This window comes from Heterodontus francisci, chromosome 9 (genome assembly GCF_036365525.1).
Source record: "Heterodontus francisci isolate sHetFra1 chromosome 9, sHetFra1.hap1, whole genome shotgun sequence".
Classification (NCBI taxonomy): Eukaryota; Metazoa; Chordata; class Chondrichthyes; order Heterodontiformes; family Heterodontidae; genus Heterodontus; species Heterodontus francisci.
This window is the reverse complement of record NC_090379.1, coordinates 72,777,107-72,802,850: the sequence shown is the minus strand read 5'-3', so window position 1 is coordinate 72,802,850 and position 25,744 is coordinate 72,777,107. Positions and strand designations below refer to the sequence as shown.

Here is a 25,744-nt window from a genome sequence, read left to right as displayed (position 1 = left end):
TGTGTGAAGGATAAAGGCCAACACTGGTTGGGCTGACTGACTTGCTCCATATTGTAATTTCTCTGTAATTCTATTATTGGTAGGTGGGTTTCACATTGCCTTGAAAAATGCTATGCAAACACTCCTTTGTGTATTTTCATATTGAAATGGCAACAGATAGTTGTAATGCTTTGTGATGTTGCCAATTGTAATGTGCCAGGCAGTATTCTAATAAGAATTTCCTGACTCTTATTTTTGAGACTTGAGTAGTGCTTGCCTGATTCCTTAGAGCATGCTGATCTTGTGATTTAAGTTTCTGCACTAGTCCATCTGCTATGTGTTAGGGCGGCGCAGTGGTTAGCACCGCAGCCTCACAGCTCCAGCGACCCGGGTTCAATTCTGGGTATTGCCTGTGTGGAGTTTGCAAGTTCTCCCTGTGACCGTGTGGGTTTTCGCCGGGTACTCCGGTTTCCTCCCACCGCCAAAGACTTGCAGGTTGATAGGTAAATTGGCCATTATAAAAATTGCCCCTAGTATAGGTAGGTGGTAGGGGAATATAGTGACATTTGGGGATGTGGTAGAAATATGGGATAAGTGTAAGATTAGTATAAATGGGTGGCCTTAACTTACTGTTCCCCATTTTTAATCATAATTCTGTCTAAATTTTAACATTATGAAATCCTATGTTCATATTTAACATAGTAAACTACATGTGTAAGTTTGTCACCTTGTAGCTGCACAGTTGGCCACCAGGTGGCTTTTCCCCACAAATCATTTAAAATACTGTTAAAATTTTCACAATCCCAGAATTGTTACAACGCAGAAGGAGGCCATTCAGCCTGTCGTGTCTGTGCTGACTTGTTTTCATTGGCTTTTTTTTCAGTAACTGAAAGCTAATGTCCAAGGTAAATGTTTAATAATTATAAATTCAAAAACAATTTTCCAATAACATTTTAAATTTATCAATAGAGTTGCCTTGTATCTTTTAATTCCTTCAGTAATTTTTTTTAACTCTAAGGCCTCCGCCTCTCTCAACTCCAGGCTTGAACTTAATAATTTTGCTCCAAGCTGTGAAGGTATGAGCTGAATTTGAATTGTGTAGTCTGGGCATGTGCAATTTATCTAATTACACTAGTAATCTTCACTCAGCCAAAGTGTTGGAATATATTTCTTCAGCTTTTAACACTTCTGTTTTTCAAAATAAAAGAAAACCTAGAAGTCAAATGCCAAAAGCTTTATCAAGTTTTTTTTTGTGAGACTATGTATTGAAAAAGAGTGTACTGATTACACCATGAGCGTTTGCTCTGTAAACTGCAGCAAACATTAAACAAAGTGTATTTCCTCATTCAAGTTATAGTTGATTTTTCAGACAAAAACAAGTTGAATTTTGAAGCATTTGGAAATTGTCTGATCGTCAACAAAACATTAGGCAAGATAATGTAAGCACTCTTGACACCTGTGAGAAAGTAGGAGAATTTTTTTTTTTATGAAGCTGAATGCATTACAGCTTAAAGCAGAGACCATGTCAACGCTCGATAAATTGAATGAAAACTGATGTGCTAAAGTTTCATATTTTGTTACAGAGTGGCTGCCACCAAAAGTCCAATAATTTTTATTGGTACTGGAGAACACATAGATGATTTTGAACCATTCAAAACACAGCCCTTCATTAGCAAACTTCTTGGTATGTTTTCCAATAATTTATGTTGCGTGTGTGTGTGTTGTATATAATGTAGCATACATTAAAACTTGAGTTTTATGTATTCCAGGTATGGGTGATATTGAAGGTTTAATAGACAAGGTAAATGAGCTGAAATTGGATGACAATGAAGAATTAATAGACAAACTTAAACATGGTAAGCATTAACTCAAAATGGGGGTGATGAGAAGAGAATGTGAAACAAAAGAAATCTTATTGGCTTGCTATTTTTTTTGTAGGCCAGTTTACACTCCGGGATATGTATGAACAGTTTCAAAATATCATGAAGATGGGGCCTTTCAGTCAGATAATGGTGCGTTTTTAAATATTTTCCACATTGCAACTAGGTAAAACGAAATCCAGTGTGGCTTGTTAAACAAGCATTCTTATTAAAGACCTTAAGATGGGCTAAATGATGCTTGCACATAAACACATTTTACAAGAAATATGAATGCATTTTATTCTGAAAATGACATTGCCTTGTGTAACTGCATGCCTGTCTTGATACTTTTGCCATTTGGTTATGCTGCACATGTTCATGTCACTGTGCTTTTATGTTTAAGGGTATGATCCCTGGCTTTGGAACTGATTTCATGAGTAAAGGCAATGAACAAGAATCAATGGCGAGGCTAAAGAAACTGATGACCATAATGGACAGTATGAATGACCAAGGTATTTTGGTATCACTTTTGTGTGCTGCACTTGGGTATAAAAATGAGCATATTATAGTGCAAATGTTTGCAAAAACTGGACACCTGTTGGCTTCCAATTGATTGATTGTATTTTGAGCTCTCTCTTCTGCCTTGCTCATCCTTGAGCTTTCAAACTACTGCTCCATCTCCAACCCCCCCTTTTCTTTGCTGAAGTTCTCATACATGTTGCCATCTCCTTGCTCTGTATTCATCTCTCACTGTTCGATTCCTTCAAGTCCAATTTCCACTCTTGTAGCACTGAATAATCCAAGCCACTGTCACAAATGACATAATCTGTGTGCCCATGGTGCATTATCCCTCCTCATCTTCCTTAACCTATCCATTATGGTTGACTCCCCTCCCCTCTTCCCCTCCATCCAGATTCATAGAACTGCCCTTCCATGGTTCTGTTATACTGCCTGCATTTGGATAGATAGTATCTGCAGCAATTGCCTTCTCCAAAACTATCGCCTCCAATCTGTCTCTAGTTGGTTCCCTTTCCTTATCTATATACTGCCTCATGTTGTGCATTTGGGTCAGCTTTCACCCTTAAGTTGCCCACCCAGCTCCAGTTCAACACCACTTGCTCAACACCTGCAGTTGCCTCCATGTTGACAATGTTGGCATACTGTTCAACACCTGAGCTGAGCTTCAACTTTCCCATTAATCACTAAGATTCTTCCACTTCTGCAATATTTATCCCTCTGCCTCTACTTCAGCTACATAATCATGAAACCCTTGTGCATGCTTTTGTTATCTCTGGACTGGACTATAATGTTCCGAAGAAGGGTCACTGACCCGAAACGTTAACTCTGCTTCTCTTTCCACAGATGCTGCCAGACCTGCTGAGTGAATCCAGCATTTCTTGTTGTTGTTGTATAATGTTCTCTTCTTTGACCTCCCATTCTCCGTAACTTCTAACCTGTTCAAATCTCTGCACATATCCTGTCCTGTGCTGTCCCATTTGCCTATCAACCATGATCTAGCTGCATGGCAGATCAGGCTATCCGCTTCCCAACCTGCTAACCTACTCTCCCTTCCTGGTTCAGCATGTTTTCTTCATGCAAATTTTTGAAGTGCCTTGAAACATTGTTTTACACTAAATTTTAAATTATTTTTCTTTTTGCAATACTTTTTATGTAATTGATCTTGTTTTAAAAAAAAAAGTAAGGGGCATGTAAAATCTGAATATCTGGAAAAAGGGAGGTTAACATTTAAAGAAACTGTACTGAAGTAAGTGAACATAGGCCATTCAGCCCCTCAAACATTTGTTCTACCATTCAGTCCATCTTGGCTTGCCTGTAACTCTATATTTCCCTGCCTTTGACTCATGTCTTGATACACTTGCCTAACAAAATCTATCTTAGTCTTAGAAAGTTTTAATTGACCAAACATAAATAGTGGCACCTATTTAAGAAAGCATTTGATACATGACCAGTACATACCCTTAAAGGGCAAGAGTGTATAATGAGGTAAACTTGGTCAAAAAAGGAAGTGAGGGAGAGCACAAAACTAAAAGAAGGCTTGGACAAAGGCAAAGAACAGGAGAGATATAAAGAATAGCAAAGGGACACACAGAAAGTGGTAAGAGCTGCAAAGAGCAATATGAGAAAAAAATTGTGAGGGATATCTAGGACAACACAATGTTTTTACAAATGCATTTAAGAAAAAGAGGATGACTAAGAGTAATGTGGGCTGCTTAATGACATGCAGGTGATATTGCAATTGGGGTATAAAGGAAATGGCAGACTTGCTAAATAAAAACAGAAAATTTTGAAAGTGCCAGGCAGCACCTATGGAGACAGTAACAATTAATGTTTCAGTTTGATGATCTTGTGTCAGAACTAGGAGGCTTAACAGTTTATAAGGAAATGCAGAACTAGGGAAAGGGTGGTCGGAGGGGAGGAAAGAACAATGGGGAAGGTCTGTAATAGGTTGGAAGCTAGGGAGTGATTAAATGAAGGGATGATGGTGTACAGCAAAAGGGGGTGGTCATGTAACAAGTAGAGAAACGAAAGGTGGGTTTAGAAGAGCTGTAAGTAGCAACAGCAGAACTAGCACCTGCTATCCATAAAAAATAGGAGCAGTGATTATGATCTGAAATTATTGAAGTCAATATTGTGTCTGGAAAACTGTTCAGTGCCAAATCGGAAGATGAGGTGCTGTTTCTCAAGCTTCATTATAACAGTATACAAGGCCAAGGACAGAGATTGGAGTGGGACGGAGAATTATAATGGCAAGTGATTGGGAGCTCAGGGTCGTATTTGTGGCCTGTCTCCCCGGTATAAAGGAGACCGTGTTAAGAGCAGAGCATGCAGTATATTATGTTTTTTTTTTGTTCCTGGTATGTGGGTGTTGCTGGCTAGGTGAACATTTATTGCCCATCCCTAATTGCCCTTCAGATGGTGGTGAGCTGCCTTCTTGAACCGCTGCAGTCCATGTGAGGTAGGTACACCTACAGTGCTGTTAGGAAGGGAGTTCCAGGATTTTGACCCAGCGACAGTGAAGGAACGGCGATATAGTTCCAAGTCAAGATGGTGTGCGGCTTGGAAGGGAACTTGCAGGTGGTGGTGTTCCTGTGCATCTGCTGCCCTTGTTCTTCTAGGTGGTAGAGGTCGCGGGTTTGGAAGGTGCTGTCTAAGGAGCCTTGGTGCGTTGCTGCAGTGCATCTTGTAGATGGTACACACTGCTGCCATTGTGCGTCGGTGGTGGAGGGAGTGAATGTTTGTAGATGGGGTGCCAATCAAGTGGGCTGCTTTGTCCTAGATGGTGTCGAGCTTCTTGACTGTTGCTGGAGCTGCACTCATCCAGGCCAGTGGATAGTATTCCATCACACTCCTGACTTGTGCCTTGTAGATGGCGGACAGGCTTTGGGGAGTCAGGAGGTGAGTTACTCACTGCAGGATTCCTAATCTCTAACCTGCTCTGGTAGCCACAGTATTTATGTGGCTACTCCAGTTCAGTTTCTGGTCAGTGGTAACCCTCAGGATGTTGATAGTGGGGAATTCAGTGATCGCAGTGCCATTGAATGTCCAGGGGAGATGGTTAGATTCTCTCTTGTTGGAGATGGTCATTGCCTGGCATTTGTGCAGCGCGACTGGTACTTACAACTTATCAGCCCAAGCCTGGATATTGTCCAGGTCCTGCTGCATTTCTACACGGACTGCTTCAGTATCTGAGGAGTCATGAATGGTGCTGAACATTGTGCAATCATCAGCGAACATCCCCACTTCTGACCTTATGATTGAAGGCAGGTCATTAATGAAGCAGCTGAAGATGTTTGGGCTGAGGACACTACCCTGAGGAACTCCTGCAGTGATGTCCTGGAGCTGAGATGATTGACCTCCAACAACCACAACCATCTTCCTTTGCGCTAGGTATGACTCCAATTAGTGGAGAGTTTTCCCCGATTCCCATTGACTCCAGTTTTGCTAGGGCTCCTTGATGCCCTACTCGATCAAATGATGTCAAGGGCAGTCACTCTAACCTCACCTCTTGAGTTAGTTTTTTTTGTCCAGGTTTAAACCAAGGCTATAATGAGATCAGGAGCTGAGTGGCCCTGGTGGAACTTGAACTGAGTGTCAGTGAGCAGGTTATTGCTAAGCAAGTGCCGCTTGTTGGAACTGTCGACGACACCTTCCATCACTTTACTGATGATTGAGAGTAGACTGATGGGGCAGTAATTGGCCGGGTTGAACTTGTCCTGCTTTTTGTCTACAGGACATACCTGGGCAATTTTCTGCATTGGCGGGTAGATGCCAGTGTTGTGGGTGTACTGGAACAGCTTGGCTAGGGGTATGGCAAGGTCTGGAGCACAGGCTTTCGGTACTATTTCCGGAATGTTGTCCGGGCCCATAGCCTTTGCTGTATTCAGTGCCTTCAGTTGTTTCTTGATATCACGTGGAGTGAATCGAATTGGCTGAAGACTGGCATCTGTGTTGCTGGGGACTTCAGGAGACCGAGATGGATCATTACAGCTAGTGATGAGTTTAAGTTAAATTGCTGTTTCACCAGATGGTGGAAAAGAAGGAGCTGAAAGGCCCGATGTTGCATCTCCTGTGCTTTCATTGGAAGGAGGATCGGGTGTTGCATGTGATGGTAGAGTAAATCAGGTGTCACAAAGGGAATGGTAACTTTGGAATGCTGAGCAGGGAGGGGTTGATGTGTTTGGTGGTGGCATAATATTGGATGTGGTGTAAATGGTGGAGGTTGATCTGTTGAAACTGGAGGCAGGAGTGGTGGAAGGGAGGACAGGAGGGCCTTATCATGGTTCTGGAATGAAGAAGAGGAGGTGAGGGCTCCAATGTGGGTAAAAGGATGGACCTGTTAAGTGCCTTGTCATCCACAGTGGAGGGGAATCCTTGGTTGAGGAAAAGGCATGTCATATCATTAGCAGTGGTATGGAAGGTGAAGAATGTGAAACTCGGAAAATGGAATGGAGCCCTTACTGGAAGTGAATTGGAGGAAATGTAATCAAGGCAGCTGTGGGAGTTGGTGGGTTTGTTGTAGATTTGCTTGCCAGCCTTTCCCCAGAAATGGAGATCGAGGAATCGAAATGGAGTCGAAGGCGAGGGAAGCATTGAAATTGGAAGCAAAGTTGATGAAATTTGCCAGTTTGGGGTAAGAGCAGGAAGCGACTCTAGTGCAGTCATGAATGTATTGTGGCTAGGTGAGGGAGGGGGACCTGAGTAAGACTAGAACGAAGAATACCCCATGTAACCCTCCAAAAGTTGGGAGTAAATAGGACCCATATGGGTTTGCATAGCAAAACTTTATTTGGAAAAACTGAGTGGATTCAAAGGAGAAGTTGTTCAATATAACAAGTTCAGCCAGGAGAAGGAGGATGGTGGTGGATGGGGACTGGTTGGACCTCTCTTCAAGGAAGTGGAGGGCTGGAATGCTGCCCTGGTAGGGAATGGAGGTGTCTTTGTAATGGTATTCATAGAGACTGAGGACAACACACCAGAGATATAAGGACAATTTAAAAAAAAAAATAAAGCAACAGGAGGAGCGAGCTAGATTTAACAAGTTTTTTTTTGGTTGAAAAAGTCATGATTGAGAAATGCTGTTTAAGGTAGACAAATCTTCAGGACCTGATGGTTTTCCCCCAGCACGGAGTAAGTGAGGAAATCATTGATGCACTAGCTGTCACCTTCCAAAACACTCGTGATTCACGAATTGTCCCCTTTGACTGAAAAAATGTCAATATCACTCCATTATTTAAGAAAGGTGGAAAAATAAATTATTGCAGACCTATAGTAGCAGTTATTAGGGACAGAGTGACTGGGAATTTGGACAAATGAGCTGATCAGAGAGCCAGCAAGGATTTGTAAGTGTAAGTCATGTTCAATGAAACTAGTGAAATTTTTAAGAAGGTAACTAATGTGTAGGTAAGGGAATGTCGATGGAAGTTATTTATATGAATTTCCAGAAGGCATCCAACAAGGTTCCACATAAGGGAGTGTTAATTAAAAAAAAAGGTTGCTTCCAATTCCTTGTGCTATTGGTTTGGATAGGGAATTGGTTGAAAGGTAGAAGACGTGGAGTAATGATAGTTATGCACTCAATTTGGCAGGATGTGACTAATGGTGTACCCCAGGAATCTGTACTGGGGCCTCACTTGTTCACTGTTTATAAATGACAGATGAATTGACAGATATCAAAGTTTGCTGATGACACTTAAGTGGCACAATAGTGTAGATGGGAGCAGAAAGTTCCAGAGGGACATTGATGGATTTAAGTGAATGGGCAAAACTGTGGCAGATGGAGTTCAGTGTGTGAAAGTATGTGGTCATCCACTTTGGACTGATGAAAGATAGCTGCATGTAGTGACACCACTATTCCTGGCCAGAATGGAACTGATTGGGTAATTCCCCTGTTAATCACACCAAGGCACTACGCTGCTGTAAGTGACTGGGGTTGATTTTATGCTCATTATTACGCACTTCTACTCACTGCAGTTTGCTCGAGAAATCACCCTGCTTTTATTGAGAAGTTGCCATAATTTTGGTTATTTATTTTGTCCCCTCTAGTTCCGAGACACCTTCTTACAGTAGATTCTCTAGACTGTTTGGAGTGAGCTGTTATAAATAGACTCTTTTGCTGAGTAGACTTTGTTTGCTGTGGATTAGATTGCTTGCTAGAAGCCTCATCCTGCCTCCAACTCATTGGTTAATGCAGTGATGTCAATAGATACTGAAGGAAAAGATAGAGCAAAGTATCATCTCAACTGGCAATAAGCTAGAAATTGTGGATGAGTAGAGATTGAGGTCCAAGTAAAAGTCATTAAAGCTAGTGGAATTTAACAGGCTAATGGAATGTTGGCTTTTATCTTAAGGGACTAGAATACAAAAAGTTGCAAGTTATTTTTAGGCTATATGGAGGTGATCTAATTGAGGTGATTGAAAGATTTGATGGGAGAAACTATTTCCTTTGGTAAGGGAGTCCAGAATCAGGGAACATAAATTTCAAACTAGGCTGTTCAGGGGTAATATAAAAACAATCTGTGTCATGGTAATTGAAAATTTCAAAACTGAGTTATGTTTTTTTGTTAGGCAAGGGAAAAGAGTATTAATTGTTATAGAAAGAGTATTAATTGTTATAGAACCAAGGTGACTTGATGGAGTTAAGATACAGATCAGGCGTGATCTAACTGAATTATGCAACTGGCTTGAGGTGCTGAAGAGCCTACTCCAGTTCCTATCCACAGCCATTTGGGAGAGTGTTCCAGGTTTCTACTGCCCTTTGAAGAAAGAAGTGCTCCTGATTACACTCCTGAATGGCCTGGCTCAAATTTTAAATGATGCCCTCTTGTTCTGGATTCCCCTACCAGAGGAAATAAGTTTCTCTTTTAACATTTCTAATCCATTTATCATTTTAAACAGCTCTAAGTAAATCACCCCTTAATCTTCTAAACTGAAAGGAAAACAAGTCAAGTCTATGAAACTTATCCTTATAATTTAACCCTATAAGCCCTGGCATAGTTCTGGTGAAACTGCACCCCACCAATGATGGCACTATTGTGCCACTTAAGTGTCATCAGCAAACTTTGATATACAGCTGTCCTTTCATCTGTCATTTATAAACAGTGACCAGGTGAGGCCTGAGTACAGTTTTCTGGGGTACACCATTAGTCACATCCTTCCTGTAGTGGGGTACAAAGGAACAGGAGGTTATTTAGCCCTTTGAGTCTGCCATTCACTGAGATCATGGCTGATCTGTGACCTAACTCCATATACTCACCTTTGCCAGAACTCAAAGCAGTATACCAGATGGGGTCTGACTTAAATCTCTCTACAAATGAAGCAGCAACTTTCTCCCTTTCATACTCCAGTCCCTTTGAGATAAAACATTCCCCTTTTTGATGTTTTGATTTGTATCTGTCCATCATTAGCACATTCTCATGAGATGACAATCAAAAACTTGTGCATTTAGGTAGACTAATCATTGTACTGATACTTTCCCCCCCAGAACTGGACAATAAAGATGGTGCTAAGCTCTTCAGTAAACAACCAGGCAGGATTCAAAGAGTGGCTCGAGGAGCAGGTGTTACAACCAGAGACGTACAGGAACTTCTGACACAGTATACTAAGTTTGCTCAAATGGTGAAAAAGATGGGAGGAATCAAAGGTCTTTTCAAAGGTACATAAGGCTCTATAGCACTGTAGAACTCCAGAATGACATGATCAGTGTTTATTGTATTATGGCTTCAACAAAATAACCAAGATTTGCCACAGATGCACTAGCATTCGTAAGCCTTTCTTACAGCCAGTGTTGAAGGCACAGTGCAATCAAAAGCATCGTGTACTAAATATTGTGAAAGATCTTAGCCAATGAATTCAAGAGCATTTAATAAAAGACTTTTTGTAATGTATTTCAGTTTTGACTAAATTTGATAATTCACTTGCATTATATAAAAATGCTTTTTTTGTTTGCTCTGCAGGTGGTGATATGTCTAAAAATGTCAACCCATCTCAGATGGCCAAACTCAACCAGCAGATGGCTAAAATGATGGATCCAAGGGTTCTTCATCATATGGGCAAGTATCTCAGCCATGTATTCAAAATTTTGTTTGTGCATCTTTCCTATCTACACAACTTGACTTATGTTGTCAAGTTCTATCACACTTTGTCACCTTTTTCCTAGTTAGATATAACCTGTTTCCTGATTTATAACTTGTTTTGCTTATGGAAACTGCAGTCTGGCCACCAGATGTTCTCAAACTTTTCTTCTGAACAGATTTCAATTGTCTAAAACAATGGTTTAAATAATTTAAGAATTCAAAATTACATATTCATAAAATGATTAAATTTATGGATTGTTCTGCCTTTTATCAAAAATTTGACGGCCTCAGCCTGGGCTTGGTGTTGACGTTTTTTGCCAAGAACTGGGACTCTGTACTGAAATCTAATTTCACAGGATCCATCAGCTGCACTAATGGACATGTTTTCTTCAGAATATAGCATTTTCTGCTCATATATCTTGAAATAATTTTGGAAACTCCAAATTTTGAAAGCTTGAGGTAAAATGCTTTACTTTTTAAAACTGGATGTACATGAGAAGTGTTTTGATTACACAATTGGTGCTTTGTTTTGCATTCAGTTTAGCAAACATTCAGCTGAGAAGAGAGAGGCTGCAATACAGCGGTTGAGTTAATTCAAAGAGGAAGATTAGGGGTATTGTTGAGATGTTAAAGTGAATGGGTGACGAGAAGGTGAAGGAAGTATGGGGGTGAGAGAGGCACATGATTGGTGGACTCGGAGTTTGGAAGGGTGCTACTTAAAGCCACATGTCCCACAGCCCCCTACCCAAATGCAACCTGAAGTCCTACGTCACTCCTTTCCTTGCCAACTCATGTTCTATTACCCACCAGCTGCCATTTAGTAGAAAAGAAAATGACAAAAGCAGCTGAGGACATAGCAAGAAGTAAAGGAGGGTAATGGAGAGAGAAAAAATATGAAGATGGGAAACTGGTAAGAGTAACCATATTGTTCAACTTGCTGTGTGTAACACCATTTGTCATCTGTGGCTCAGTTTGTAGCGCTCTTGCCTCTGAGTTAGATTTTGGACTTGAATCCCACTTGAGTGCTGCACTGTCAGGTGGCACCTTTTGGAAGAGACATTAAACTGTGTCCCCCTCCCACCTGCCCACTCAAGTGGAGATAAGAGATTCCATGGCATTATTTCAAAGAAGAGCAAGGGAGTTATCCCTGGTGTCCTGGCCAATGTTTATTTCTCCACCAACATCATTTAAACAGATTATCTGGGTCACTATCACATTGCTGTTTGTGGGAGCTGGCTGTGTGCAAATTGACTGCCAGGTTTGCTATGTTACAGCAGTGACCGTACTTCAAAAAATACTTAATTGGCTCTAAAGTGCTTTGGGACATGAGATTGTAGAAGACTGTGGCTGGAATTTTACGCTCCCTCCCGCAAAGAGCGGCATGGTGGCGCAGGGTTGGGGGGGGGGAGGCATCCCGACCTGCTCCTGCCTCCTCTGCCATTTAACGGAGGGTGGCGGTGGCGAAAAATGACCCAGCCGCCCCCAGGCCAATCAAGGCCCTTGTGGCCAGTTACTGGCCACTTAAGGGCCTCTGCCCGCCGCCATGGGGATTTTACTTTTGGATGGCAGGCGGCCCAGGCCTGAGAAAAGCCGCCTATTAAAAGTAGTGGGGGGTGTGGGTGGGGGGGGCCCCTCCTGATCAAGCACCCTTTGCCTGATGGAGGGCTACCCCTGATGCCCCAAGCACCCCCAACACTCCCTTCCTGTCCCCCCAGTTGACCACCCTTGCATTGCTGGGGACCAACCGATTGCCCCTGGTGGAGGCCCCAAAAACTTAACGGTTCTCCGGGGCTCCCTGACATCTTCCATCTTCTGTTGGGTTGTAGTCCCAGCGGTGGCGCTGTTGGCACAGAGCTGCTACCGCCGACAGCTCCATTAGGTGGGACTTCCTGCCTCAATGAGGTGGATATCCTGCCTCAAACCAATTAAGGGCCTGGGAACTGCAAAATGTGGTCTGGATCCCCAGGCCAGGCGGAGGCGGGATTGCCACTGCCTTTTAGGTTGGTGGACAGCTCCCATCTGCCGAGGGTAAAATTCCGGCCTGTATATAAAAGACCAGTATTTCTTGGGACATCAAATAACATCTTATGTATCGACTTCTCTTTCTGCTCTCCCAACTGTCTCTCTGTTGTGATCCAGTGTTGAAACTCCTTAAATAAACATCTGTAATTGAATTTCCTATGTCATTGAATTAATTTTTGTAATTTGCCTATTTTCATTGCATATTCACTTTATATTTTAGAAGAAACTCCCTTAACCCATTTTTGAAGTTATGTTTTTTTAATATTAAACTTGGAAGCTGCATTCAGGTGGACTGTGTAAGATCGGATAAAGACCACATGGATTTACGAAAGGGAAATCATGCTTGACAAATCAACTGGAATTTTTTGAGGATGTAACTAGTATAATCGAAAAGGGAGAACCAGTAGATGTGGTGTATTTGGACTTTTAGAAGGCTTTCGATAAGGTCCCACATAAGAGATTAGTGTGCAAAACGAAACCACATGGGATTGGGGGTAAGGTACTGACCTGGGTAGAGAACTGGTTGGCAGACAGGAAACAAAGAGTAGGAATAAACGGGTCTTTTTCCGAGTGGCAGGCTGCGACTAGTGGGGTACCGCAGGGATCAGTGCTCGGACCCCAGCTATTCACAATATATATTAATGATATAGATGAGGGAATTAAATGTAATATATCCAAGTTTGCAGATAACACAAAGCTGGGTGGGAGAGTGAGCTGTGAGGAGGATGCAGAGAAGCTCCAGTGTGATTTGGACAGGTTGAGTGAGTGGGCAAATACATGGCAGATGTAGTATAATGTGGATAAATTTGAGGTTATCCACTTTGGTGGCAAAAACAGAAAGGCAAGTCATTGTCTGAACAGTGACCGTTTGGGAAAGGGGGAAGTGCAGCGAGACCTGGGTGTCCTTGTGCACCAGTCGCTGAACGTAACATGCAGGTGCAGCAGGCAGTTAAGGCATTCATAGCGAGAGAATTCGAGTACAGGAACAAGGATGTCTTGCTGCAAATATACAAGGCCTTGGTGAGACCACATCTGGAGTATTGTGTGCAGTTTTGGTCTCCTTACCTGAGGAAGGATGTTCTTGCTATGGAGGGACTGCAGCGCAGGTTCACCAGACTGATTCCTGGAATGGCAGGACTGACGTATGAAGAGAGATTGGATTGATTAGGCTTGTATTCGCTAGAGTTTAGAAGAATGAGAGGGGATCTCATAGAATTTTAGAGGTTTCTACAGGACTGGACAGACAAGATGCAGGAAGGATGTTCCCAAAGGTGGGGCAATCCAGGACCGGGGTCACAATCTAAGGATAAGGGGTAAGCCATTTAGGACTGAGATGAGGTGGGATTTCTTCACCCAGAGAGTGGTGAGCCTGTGGAATTCTCTACCACAGAAAGCAGTTGAGGCCAAATCATTAAATATATTCAAGAAAGAGTTAGATATAGTTCTCAGGCCTAAAGGGATCAAGGGATATGGGGAGAGAGCCGGAACAGGGGGTACTGAGTTTGGACGATCAGCCATGATCGTATTGAATGGCTTTGCAGGCTCGAAGGGTTTAATGGCCCACTCCTCCTATTTTCTATGTTTCGAAGTTGGCAAGCTAACTAATAGAGCACAACTTTCTATGTTGGATGTGCATATCAGGAAATTATGCATCCCTGGCCTGTGATTGTTTTCTTTTCCCCATTATATCATGTAGAGGGCATCAACAACAAACTGCATTTATGTAGCACTTTTAACATGGCAAGGCATCCCAAGCTGCTTCATAGGAGCAGTATCAAACAAAATTTGATACAAGCCACATAAGGAGATATTAAGACAAGTGATCAAAAGCTTGGTCAGTGAAGTAGGGTTTAATGAGCATCAAAAAAGTGGAGAGGGAGGAAGAGAAGCTTAGAAAGGGAATTCTGGAGGTTGGAGCCTAGGCAGCTGAAGGCATGGCTACCAACAGCAAAGCAATTAAAATGGGGAATGCACAAGAGGCCAGAGCTGGAGGAGATTACAAAGATGAAGGGCAAGCCCATGGATGTATTTGAAAACAATGATTACAATTGTAAATTCAAGTTGTTCTGGAACAGGCATTCATGTAAGTCAGTGAACACAGTGGTGATGGGTGAAGGGGACTTGGTGTTAGTTAGGTTATTAACAGCAGAGTTTTGGATGAGCTCAAGTTAATGGAGGTTGCAAGGTGGGAGATCGACTAAGAAAGCAATGGAATGGTTTAGTCTCAAAATAAGACATCCAGTAACCTGGATAAGGGTTTCACCAACTGTGATCTGAGGCAGAGACGGGCAGTATTATGTAGGTGGTAGTAGGCGGTTTCAGTGATGGAGGATATGGGTTCGGAAGCTCAGCTCATTGTTAGTGGTAGTGAACAGTCTGGAAGAGTTGGTGGCAGGAACTGAAAATAACGGCTTTGGTCTTCCCAGTATTTAATTGAAGGAAACCATCCACTATTGGATATGGTACAAGCAGTGTAACAAATTTGAGACAAGAATTGGTTGACAGAGGTGATAGTTGTATCTGAGGAGCTATGGACAGATTGGGTTGCTGCTAATGGGTGGAAATGTGAATAATTTGAGGCTTGATATTTACAAAGGGGCCTGAACCAGTTTGGGTTCCATTCTCCTGGGTCCCCTTTCTGACATGACCCTGCTTCCACCTCCCCACGCCCACCCCCTCCCCCCCCCCCAATACTGCCAGATCCCAGCAACCCCAATCTGCCCAAGCACTACCCTCTTCCATGCTTCAGAGTCCCTTCCTGATGCCTTCTGGATCCATTCTCCAGACAAGCTTCTGCTCCCTCCACCCCACCTCTTCCAGATCCCAATATCACTCGTTGCTTACAAGCTGTTAAATTACATTTTAATTGCTCTGAGCCCAGGAATTTTCCCATTGCTACCAGAAACTGAAATCCTGCTCTCCAATATTTTCAGATTCCAAGATCTACCTCAGCATTCTTAGAACGTTTCCAGTTCCTATAACCCTCTCAGTCACCTCTCAGAATATTGGTAGATCCTGAGACTCCTGTCCAGGGCTCTCTCCAATGCTGATAATCATTGGGTTTGGTGAGCTGTATCACAGCAGACCTATTAGTGCAATTTAAAATACAATATGATTGCTTTTGTTTCGTAGGATTATACTAATTGTTCTTTCCTTTCACTGAAGGTGGTATGGCTGGTCTACAGACAATGATGAGACAGTTTCAGCAAGGTGCTACTGGTAACATGAAAGGCATGATGGGATTTAACAACCTTTGAAGCCTTAAATAAACCGTTGGCAAGTCTGGAAGATGAGAATATAAACTTTTTTCCTTTTGTTGTTAGGGGGTGAGGGCTAGGGAGGAAGTGATAGAGTTTTTAATCTCTCAAGATTATTGAATAACATTGGTATATGATTGCTTTCCTTGTATTCTATTTGGATTTGTTGAATAGAAAAAAATGGAAATTTGTTTAATGTAATGGCTAAAGTTTCATTGAGTGGAGTGCTCACTTAATATTGGGTGAAATAAAATATATTCCTTTAGCCAATATTTTCCAAGTATGTTTCTCCTTATGCTGTAAAATACAAATATAAAACATTTAATTAAATTAATCATGTAAAAGTAGAATTACATTAATTTGCTTCTGAAAGAAAATTGTTTGCACAAATAAGCGAACAATGTATAATTTGTAAATGCAGTACTTTGTTCAAAAACAATGAAGTTTTTCATAAATGAATTTGCTTCTTACATATTGTGTGAATTTTTTTTAGTGCCTTTACAGAATTTTCATGCCTCAGCATGTTGAGGATCGGTGTCCTGTACTGTCGAATGCTGAGGGTTTCAGAGCCAAAATTCCTTGGTTGGGCTGGTGGGCATGCTGGGGAGGTGGGAGGAAAAGTGGTAATGAGGCTTGGCATTCTCATAGGCAAGATGAAAGTTGCAGGGCATTTTTGTCCCTTTGCCCACAAAGTCATTTTGTGCTAATGCTTAGACTAAGATGGTTGTATCTATGTAGAAAGAGAAGTGATTAAAACTCAATTGCAAGAAATTGTGCAGAAAAGTAATAGGAATTAATAGAACCCATGAAAAAAGTGGGCTATTTAAATATGGGGGTACATCACAACCAAATAATAACTTTCATTTATATTGCACCTTTTTAACACAGTGAAACATTCCAACATGCTTTGCAGGTGCATTTTAAGACAAAAATTGAGGAAAGAAGATATGATAAATAATACCTTGCTGAAAGAGGTAGTTTTGAGGCAGTGTCTTAAAAGGAGAGCATGTTGGAGAAGAGTTTGTATTTAAGGAGGGACTTCCAGAGCTTTGGACCTAGATGGCTGAAAGCATGGCTGCCTTGGGGCGAAGGAAGTGGGGAGGTGGCGGGGAGTTACATGAGGATGACTGAATGCTCTTATGGTTGTAGGGCTGAAGGAGGTTAGAGTTGGGGAGGGGAGATGCTATAGTTTTCTGGTGTGACGGCCTCTTTTGAAATAGACCAATAGGCAGGCATTGGAATATACCAAATGCTACTAAATAAACACTTCCCAAGTGCCCTTCTCAAGAGGAGGGCACCATATATACAAAACATGTAACACTATTTTTACACATTCTACAAGAATCTATTCAAACTAATATAAGCATCATACCACAATGTAATGTTTTAAATTTAGAAAACAGACGCTAGCTTATAGTGCCGACTGATTGCAGAAATGTGAGGGTCTTCTTTGGATTGAAAAATTGATGAAATTTGTCATTTCCTTCACTCTTTATAACACTTTTTCATTGAGTAAATTATTTTGCAAGGTACTTCACTGCCCCTGTTATTACTCCCTTGAAGATAAATTACAATGACCATATTTACAGTATTCTTGGCTTTCACTTTCCCCAGTGAATGCTTTTAATTTCTAAAATTCTCATTCTTTTACTATGTAAATTGAGACTTGCAAAGTCATTTTAAAAAAACACTGGAAATGCAAAGCAGGTTGATAAGCATCTTGAAGTAGGTTAATTTTTATTGGGTTAGAATTGAAAAGTTATACCACGAAAGAACTTTTTTGCTGACTGACCTGTAGATTTTCTGTTTTTATTTGACTTATTTCAACATTTTGCCAGTTATCTCAACCCCTCACATACAGTGGCTAACTCTTGCTTTCATAGGTGCACTAGTTGTCCTACAATACTTTAACCAGGTTGCCACTCGGCAAGATAGGAAGGCTATTTGACTACAGGGAGCATCACAGTTGATTCTGATCTTGTCCATATGGCAGTATTTCATTAGGGGTCAGGAATAGCGATCAAGCTTTTAAAGATTTTTTTTTTTTTTATTCCCCTCCCTCAGCCTGGAGACACTGAAACTAATTATAGTACATCTGTTAACCTAGTTGAAGTCCAGTAACTACATTCTGTGATTCTGGACTATGTAGTTGTTGCATGTTACGTTACTCTGGGTGTTTCATGCTTTTTAATTTTTCCTTTCCTGTGGGCTGTCTTAAATAGGATGTTGTGCATAATTTCAACATCTATGAATTTTGGAAAACTTATTAAATTTTAGTAAAAGTAAATACTTTTGTTGCATTGCTGAGTGTTTATGAAAAACATGTTTGTCTTTGTTATCTGCATTTAAAAGCATGATACTGTGGTCCAGCTAACAATTCCCTGGTGATACTGAGCATGTTGTCATGTTTTCTCCAAAGATAATTTTGGAAAAATATTGCTGTTAAATATACTTTATTCTAAATAGGAATGATATACTTTAAAAAAAAAAACAAATTTTTATTAATTTCAAATGACGAGTACAATGTCAATGTTTATGCTGCAACTGGATAAGGCATTAGTGAGACCGCACCTGGAGTATTGCGTACAGTTTTGGTCCCCTTGCTTGAGAAGGGATGTAGTTGCATTGGAGGCAGTTCAGAAGAGGTTCACTAGATTGATTCCAGAAATGAGGGGTTTGTTTTATGCAGAGAGATTGAGCAGTTTAGGCCTTTACTCTCTGGGGTTTAGCAGAATGAGAGGAGATCTAATTGAGGTATATAAGATGATTAAGGGGATTGACAAAGTTGACGTAGAGCAGATGTTTCCTCTGGTGGGGCAATCTAGAACAAGAGGTCATAGTTTTAGGATAAGGGGTAGCAGGTTTAAAACCTTGGGCGTGTTACTAAACCATTGCTGTGATAGTTCTTAAATAATGAAAGGCAAAAAAAATCTCACCCACAGAACAGTTTGAAATTAAAGGAGGAAACGGGCAGCACAGTGGCGCAGTGGTTAGCACCGCGGCGCAGTGGTTAGCACCGCAGCCTCACAGCTCCAGCGACCCGGGTTCAGTTCTGGGTACTGCCTGTGCGGAGTTTGCAAGTTCTCCCTGTGACCACGTGGGTTCCCGCCGGGTGCTCTGGTTTCCTCCCACAGCCAAAGACTTGCAGGTTGATAGGTAGATTGGCCATTGTAAATTGCCCCTAGTGTAGGTAGGTGGTAGGAGAATTGAGAGAAGGTGGGGATGTGGTAGGGAATATGGGATTAATGTAGGATTAGTATAAATGGGTGGTTGTTGGTCGGCACAAACTCGCTGGGCCGAAGGGCCTGTTTCAGTGCTGTATCTCTCTATGACTCTATGACTCTATGAAAACCGAGATAAGGAGAAATTACTTCTCTCAAAGGGTCATGAGTCTGTGGAATTCACTACCCCCCAAAGTGCAGTGGATGTCGGGACATTGAGTAAATTTGAGGAGATAGACAGACAGATTCTTAATTCGTAATGGGTTGAAGGGTAATGGAGAACGGGCAGGAAAGTGGAGTTGAGGCAGAGATGAGATCAGCCATGATGGTATTGAATGGTGGAGCAGGCTCAAGGGGCTGAATTGCCTACTCCTGCTCCTAATTCTTATGACCACATTCACGCAATCATTAAGAATGCCTACTTCCACCTCTGTAACATTGCTAGACTCTGCCCCTGCCTCAGATTACCAGCTGCTGAAACCCTCATCATCCACATCTTTGTTACCTCTAGACTTTATTATTCCAAAGCTCTCCGGGCTGGATTTGCACTTTACCTTCTATAAACTTGAGGTTATCCAAAATCTGCTAATGTCCTAACTTGCACCATGTCCTGTTCACCCAACACCCCTATGTTCGCTGACCTTCATTGGCTCCTGGTTTAGCAACACCTTGATTTTAAAGTTCTCCTCCCTATTTTCATATTCCACCATGGCCTCACACCTCCCTATCTGTAATTTCCTCCACAACCCTCCAACGTACCTACTTGTCTCCAATTCTTGACAATCCCCAATTTTAATCACTACACCATTGAAAGCCATACCTTTGGCTGCCAAGTTCTGGAATTCCTTTCCTAAATTCCAATGCCTCTTTCCTCACTTAAGACACTCCTTAAAACCTACCTCTTTGATTAAGCTTTTGGTCATCTGCCCTATTATTTCCTTCTGTGGCCCAGTGTCAAGTTTGATTGACATTCCAATGAAGTACCTTGGGACATTTTACTATGTTAAAGGTACTAGATGTTATTGCCACCTCTGATTTATTCAGTGCCTAGCCATCAAATGTAAGCAAAATGTCCACTAGAAGTTCTTTTTCTTAGCCACCTTTAGTTGGGAGGGAGAGGTTCAGGGTCATTGGCAGTCTCTTGTACTTGTCCAAGGGATATTCTTAAACGAACCTAGGTGATGAGTGGCAGTCGGCTATTTGTGGGGAGATAATATCCAATCCTGTTCAATGTTCTGAAATGAAAAATAAGAGGAAAGTAGGCATAATGCAGTCAGGAAAAAATGTGTATATGTATTTATGAGTGCAATAATGTAAGAGATCATCTGAGTAATAGAAACATTAAGGTTCTAAAATATCAAAATGGGAGTAAATAAGTAAGGAAATGGGAAAGATGGAAAACTTGGCCGTCAGGTCTGAAATTACCCAAGTTTTCAAATCCATTCTATAGCTAAAGACTAAAGTTACTAAAGTTTGTGTTCAGACCATAGGATTGCAGGGTACCTTAAAGGAAAGATGAGACATTTTTATTTTATTTTTGTTTTACTTAGAGATACAGCACTTCGGCCCACCGGTGGTGGTGGTGAGCTGTGAATGTGCAAGGCTAATGACCGAGATTAGCTTGGGAATGGAACGGCGTGTTCGTGGTGCGCCAGAGGGAGCTTGGGTCCACTTTTCAACTGAAAGGAGTTCAGGAAAGCAGTCATTCTTTCTGAACACGTTTCAAGTTATGATTATCCACTAACATCCATTACAAGCTCACAAACACACGGAGTATCCTATAAAAATTCAATTTTGTTATTTCAGTTTCTCCATCTAAATTACATCTCTATGATGCTTCTACTCTGCAACAGGGCTTCTGAAATGGCCTCCTCTTAGGTAAGGATTCCTCTGACATCCCTTCTACCCCACCAGCATTCACCAGATCAGTTTCTGCACCAACACCGTGATCCTACCATCAAACATCATTTTCTGGAGGGACTGTTCCCTCCCCAAACCTCTTATTCACTCATTCCTCACCACAACTTCTACCTGAAATAAAAAACAGTAAGTGCTGGAAATACGCCACATGGTTGGAAACGTCGGTGGCGAGAGAAACAAGTGTTAACGTTTCAGGTCGGTGACCTTTCATGAAATTTATCATGAAATGTTTTCGGCGAGGCCCCGAACCCCACTGCCCCCGGACTTGGTCCCCTCTCGAGTCCCCAAATCCCACCCCCAAACGCCCCACCCCCAACACCTCCCACCCCCAAACGCCCCACCCCCAACACCTCCCACCCCCAAACGCCCCACCCCCAACACCTCCCACCCCGCCAATCCGTCCCGGTTCAGCCCCGCCTCCTGTCCCGGTCCAGCCCCGCCTCCTGTCCCAGCCCCGCCCCCCGAGCCGGTGCCGCCTCCAGTCCCAGCCCCGCCCCCCGAGCCGGTGCCGCCTCCAGTCGCTACGTGGCAGAATCTGCCATATTGACCGCGTCAGCAGTGCGCGCCGAGTTGGTTACTGCAGTAACGGAGGCTGGGAGGGCCAAGGTGAGCTTCACACATCGGGCTACTAGCTGATGTAAGTCGCTGCTTTTACACCATTCGGTAACACGCACAACGAACGCAGACAACGGCGGGGCCTGGGACCAGAGCTACTCGCAGGAACTGGTAGGGGCTCGGTGTGTGTGCAGTTCCCGGAATCCCTGAGCTCCGGGTTTTGTGCGCCGTGCTTGGGATCCCTAAGGTATATGTATGTCTCTCTCTCCCCTGACCGGGGTCTCTGGGTTTTGTGTGTGTGTGTGTGTGTGTATATACACTACCCGGGATCCCAAAGTTCTTTGTGTGCGTGCGCCGTGCCCGGGTTCTTTGAGTGCGCGCATGCGCTGCGCCCAAGACCCTTGGGTTCTCTGTGTGTGTGTGTGGGGGCCATGTCTGGGATCCATGTGTGTGTGGGTCATGCCTGGGATCATTGGGTTCTGTGTGTGTGTGGGACGTGCCTGGGCACCCTGGGATCCGTGTGTGTGTGTGGGTCATGCCCGGGATCATTGGGATCCGTGTGTGTGTGTGGGTCGTGCCCGGGATCATTGGGATCCGTGTGTGTGTGTGTGGGTTGTGCCCGGGATCCATGGGATCCATGTGTGTGTGGGCCGTGCCCAGGATCATTGGGTTCCGTGTGTGTCTGGGCCCAGCCTGGGAACCCTAGGTTCTGTGTGTGTGTGGGTCATGCCCAGAATCATTGGGTTCTGTGTGTGTGTGGGCCATGCCCGGGATCCCTGGGTTCCGTATGTGTGTGTGGGCCGTACCTGGGATCATTGGGTTCCATGTGTTTGTTTGGGCCATGCCAGGGATCCCTGGGATTTGTGCGTGTGTGCCAGTGCCATGCCTGGGATCATTGGGTTTCGTGTGTGTGTGGGTCATGCCCTGGATCCCTGGGTTTCGTGTGTGTGTCTGTGTGTGTTGCCCTTGAGAAGGTGCTGGTCAGCTGCCTTCTTGAACCGCTGCAGCCTATGTGAGGTAGGTACACCCACAGTACGTTAGGAAGGGAGTTCCAGGATTTTGACCCAGCGACAGTGAAGGAGCGGCGATATAGTTCAAGTCAGGATGGTGTGTGACTTGGAGGGGAACTTGCAGGTGGCATTTGCTGCCCTTGTCCTTCTAGGTGGTAGAGGTCCTGGGTTTGGAAGGTGCTGTCTAAGGAGCCTTGGTGCATTCCTGCAGTACATCTTGTAGATGGTACACCACTGTGCATCGGTGGTGGAGGGAGTGAATATTTGTGAATTGGGTGCCAATCAAGCAGGCTGCTTTGTCCTGGATGGTGTCGAGCTTCTTGAGTGTTGGAGCTGGAGAGTATTCCATCACACTCCTGACTTGTGCCTTGTAGATGGTGGACAGGCTTTGGGGAGTCAGGAGGTGAATTACTCGCCTCAGGATTCCTAGCTTCTGACATGCTCTTATGGCTACTCCAGTTCAGTTTCTGGTCAATGGTAACCCCTAGGATGTTGATTGTGGGGAATTCAGTGATCGTAATGCCATTGAATGTCAAGGGGAGATGGTTAGATTCTCTCTTGTTGGAGATGGTCATTGCCTGGCACTTGGGTAGCTGCCACTTATCAGCCCAAGCCTGGATATTGTCCAGGTCTTGCTGCATTTCTGCACGGATTGCTTCAGTATCTGAGGAGTCGCGAATGGTGCTGAACATTGTGCAATCATCAGCAAACATTTCCACTTCTGACCTTCTGATTGAAGGAAGGTCATCGATGAAGCGGCTGAAGATGGTTGGGTCTAGGACACTACCCTGAGGAACTCCTGCCGTGATATCCTGGAGCTGAGATGATTGACCTCCAACAACCACAACCATCTTCCTTTTCGTTAGGTATGATTCCAACCAGTGGAGAGTTTTACCCCGATTCCCATTGACTCCAGTTTTGCTAGGGCTCCTTGATGCCATACTTGGTCAAATGCTGCCTTGATGTTGAGGGCAGTCACTCTCACCTCACCTCTTGAGTTCAGCTCTTTTGTCCATGTTTGAACCAAGGCTGTAATGAGGTCAGGAGCTGAGTGGCCCTGGCGGAACCCAAACTGAGCCTCACTGAGCAGGTGTGTGTGTGTGTGTGCCATGCCTGGGATACCTGGGTTGTGTGTGTGTGTGTGTGTGCGTGCATATTTTATTTTATTTAGAGATACAGCACTGAAACAGGCCCTTCGGCCCACCGAGTCTGTGCCGACCATCAACCACCCATTTATACTAATCCCATATTCCTACCACATCCCCACCTGTCCCTCTATTCCCCTACCACCTACCTATACTAGGGGCAATTTATAATGGCCAATTTACCTATCAACCTGCAAGTCTTTTGGTGGTGGGAGGAAACCGGAGCACCCGGAGAAAACCCATATGCGGTGCCCGAGGTCACTGGGCTGTGTGTGTGTGTAGTGCCTGGAATTCGGAGGGGAGTGTGCATGTGCAGTGCCCAGGGTCACTGGGCTCCAGGGATGGTGGGGGGGTGGGAGGTTTGTGTCTGTGTGTGCACAGTGCCCAGAATGTATGTGGTGCTTCTCAGCCAGTACTCGGGTGTTTGTGTGTCAAACTTAAGATCTGTTGTTTGTTTCAGTATTTGCAGTGATAGTGAACTGGTTCATTGTGTAGTCTGAGCAACCTACATACTTCATGTGTTAGCTGGAACATTTGCCTCTGAGTCAGAAAGCTCATCAGTTCAGACCCCACTATAGAGACTTGGGCACATAATCTAGGCTGACAATGTACGCCAATCCTGAGGGAATACTGCACAGTCAGAGGTGCCCCTTTCAGATGTAGTATTAAACTGAGGTCTTGTCGTCCTCTCAGCTGGATGTAACAGATCCTAAGGAGCTATTCAGTAGAGAGCAGGGGAGTTCTCCTGGTGATCTGACCAATATTTATCGCTCAGACACTGCCCCAAAGCAGATAATCTGGTTATCTGTTTCATTGCTTGTGGGACCTTGCTGTGTGCAAATGGACTGCTGCATTTCTTACATGACAACACTGACTACGTCTTTCATTGGTTGTGGTGCTTTGGGACTTCCTGTGGTTGTGAAAGGCGATACATAAATACAAGTTCTTTTATTGTCTAATATTGAGTAGATCGTATCACTTAACTCCTTTTCTTGCTGTTTTACTTTTATTGTTGAACTATGTTGCATATTTTAGGATTGAAGGAAATACTGGATTTGAGCAGCATGACCTGCTTATACTAAATTTCTTGTACATATCTGCTGTAAGTTCCATGCATTTCATATAAGTGAAGTGAACTGTTCCCTATTACAATTGATAAAATGTCATGACTGAATACACATAGTTGTCACGGGCAGGGAGCTGTTACTGAGATTTATCTGGTTGGCATCCTTCCATCTACAAAAGATGATGGACACGCAGCAAACAATCCATTTAAGTGGGATGTCTTCTTGGTGCAACTTTGCTGATGCCATGAAGGCCAATACTTGAGAGGCTGGTTCTGCCACAAATGCTGCAAGTGAAGCTACCAAGTGACGATGTGAGTTGTTGTTTTAGATGTTGACACCTTTGCCAAGCTGCTGTAGCAACTGGTCATCATGGTAGTGCAGAACAGTCCACAGGATGTGTCGCCATTTCCCTCTTTCACCAGCTATTGACTCCCAGGTGCGATAGTCAACATTTAGGGCCTTCATGTCACGCTTGCAAGCATCCTTGAAGCAGAGCTTTGGCCACCCCACTGGTCGTCTGGCCCCAGCTACCTCACCATACAGAAGGTCCTTGGGTGTGCGACCGTCTTCCATCCTGCGGGCATGTCCGATTTACCGAATCTGCTTCTGTTTAATTAGTGCCAACACACTTGGGAGCTCTGCCTTTTGAGAGGACTGTCGCAATTGTGATTTTTGTCCTGCCAGGATACACCCATAATGCACCACAGACAGCGAAGATGGAAATTATTGAGCTGCTATTCCTGGTAGCTGTAAGTTGCCCATGTTTCAAAGCCATACAGCAAGGTGCTGAGAGCACAGGCCTTATAAATCATGAGCTTGGTCCTAAGGGTCAGCTTGGCTTTATTCCATGCGCTTTTCGCATGTTGGCCAAAGGTGGTAGCTGCTTTCCCTAGCCTATTGCAATTGATAAAATGTCATGACTGAAAACACAAAGTTGTCACAGGCAGAGAGCTGTGAGTGAGACTTAGCTATGTGGTTTAAAAAAAAAGACAGACAGTCATTTAATATAAAATAAAAACAAGAAATGCTGGAAATACTCTGCAGGTCTGGCAGCATCTGTGGAGAGAGAAGCAGAGTTAATGTTTCAGGTCAGTGACCTTTCATCAGAACTGACA

General features: G+C 43.4%; 2 protein-coding genes across 6 annotated transcripts in view; both read left to right on the top strand.

Annotated features, from left to right (window-relative positions):
• Positions 1 to 16,181, top strand: part of srp54 (signal recognition particle 54) — a 30,907-nt gene extending 14,726 nt beyond the window's left edge. For both annotated transcript variants that reach the window (XM_068039302.1, XM_068039301.1), the window contains exons 11-17: positions 1,563 to 1,663; positions 1,749 to 1,835; positions 1,918 to 1,991; positions 2,242 to 2,350; positions 9,841 to 10,011; positions 10,313 to 10,408; positions 15,620 to 16,181. In XM_068039302.1, the coding sequence (XP_067895403.1) occupies positions 1,563 to 1,663; positions 1,749 to 1,835; positions 1,918 to 1,991; positions 2,242 to 2,350; positions 9,841 to 10,011; positions 10,313 to 10,408; positions 15,620 to 15,711 (730 nt within the window). In that variant the 3' untranslated portion in view covers positions 15,712 to 16,181. The remainder of the gene's footprint in view (positions 1 to 1,562; positions 1,664 to 1,748; positions 1,836 to 1,917; positions 1,992 to 2,241; positions 2,351 to 9,840; positions 10,012 to 10,312; positions 10,409 to 15,619) is intronic.
• A 5,176-nt stretch (positions 16,182 to 21,357) lies between these two features.
• The window catches only part of sec23a (Sec23 homolog A, coat complex II component), a 103,811-nt gene continuing 99,424 nt past the window's right edge, over positions 21,358 to 25,744 (top strand). The window contains exon 1 of one of the 4 annotated variants that reach the window (XM_068039297.1): positions 21,358 to 21,458. The gene's annotated coding sequence lies outside the window, so the exon portion shown is untranslated. The other 3 variants (XM_068039296.1, XM_068039299.1, XM_068039300.1) reach the window with 3 other exon arrangements.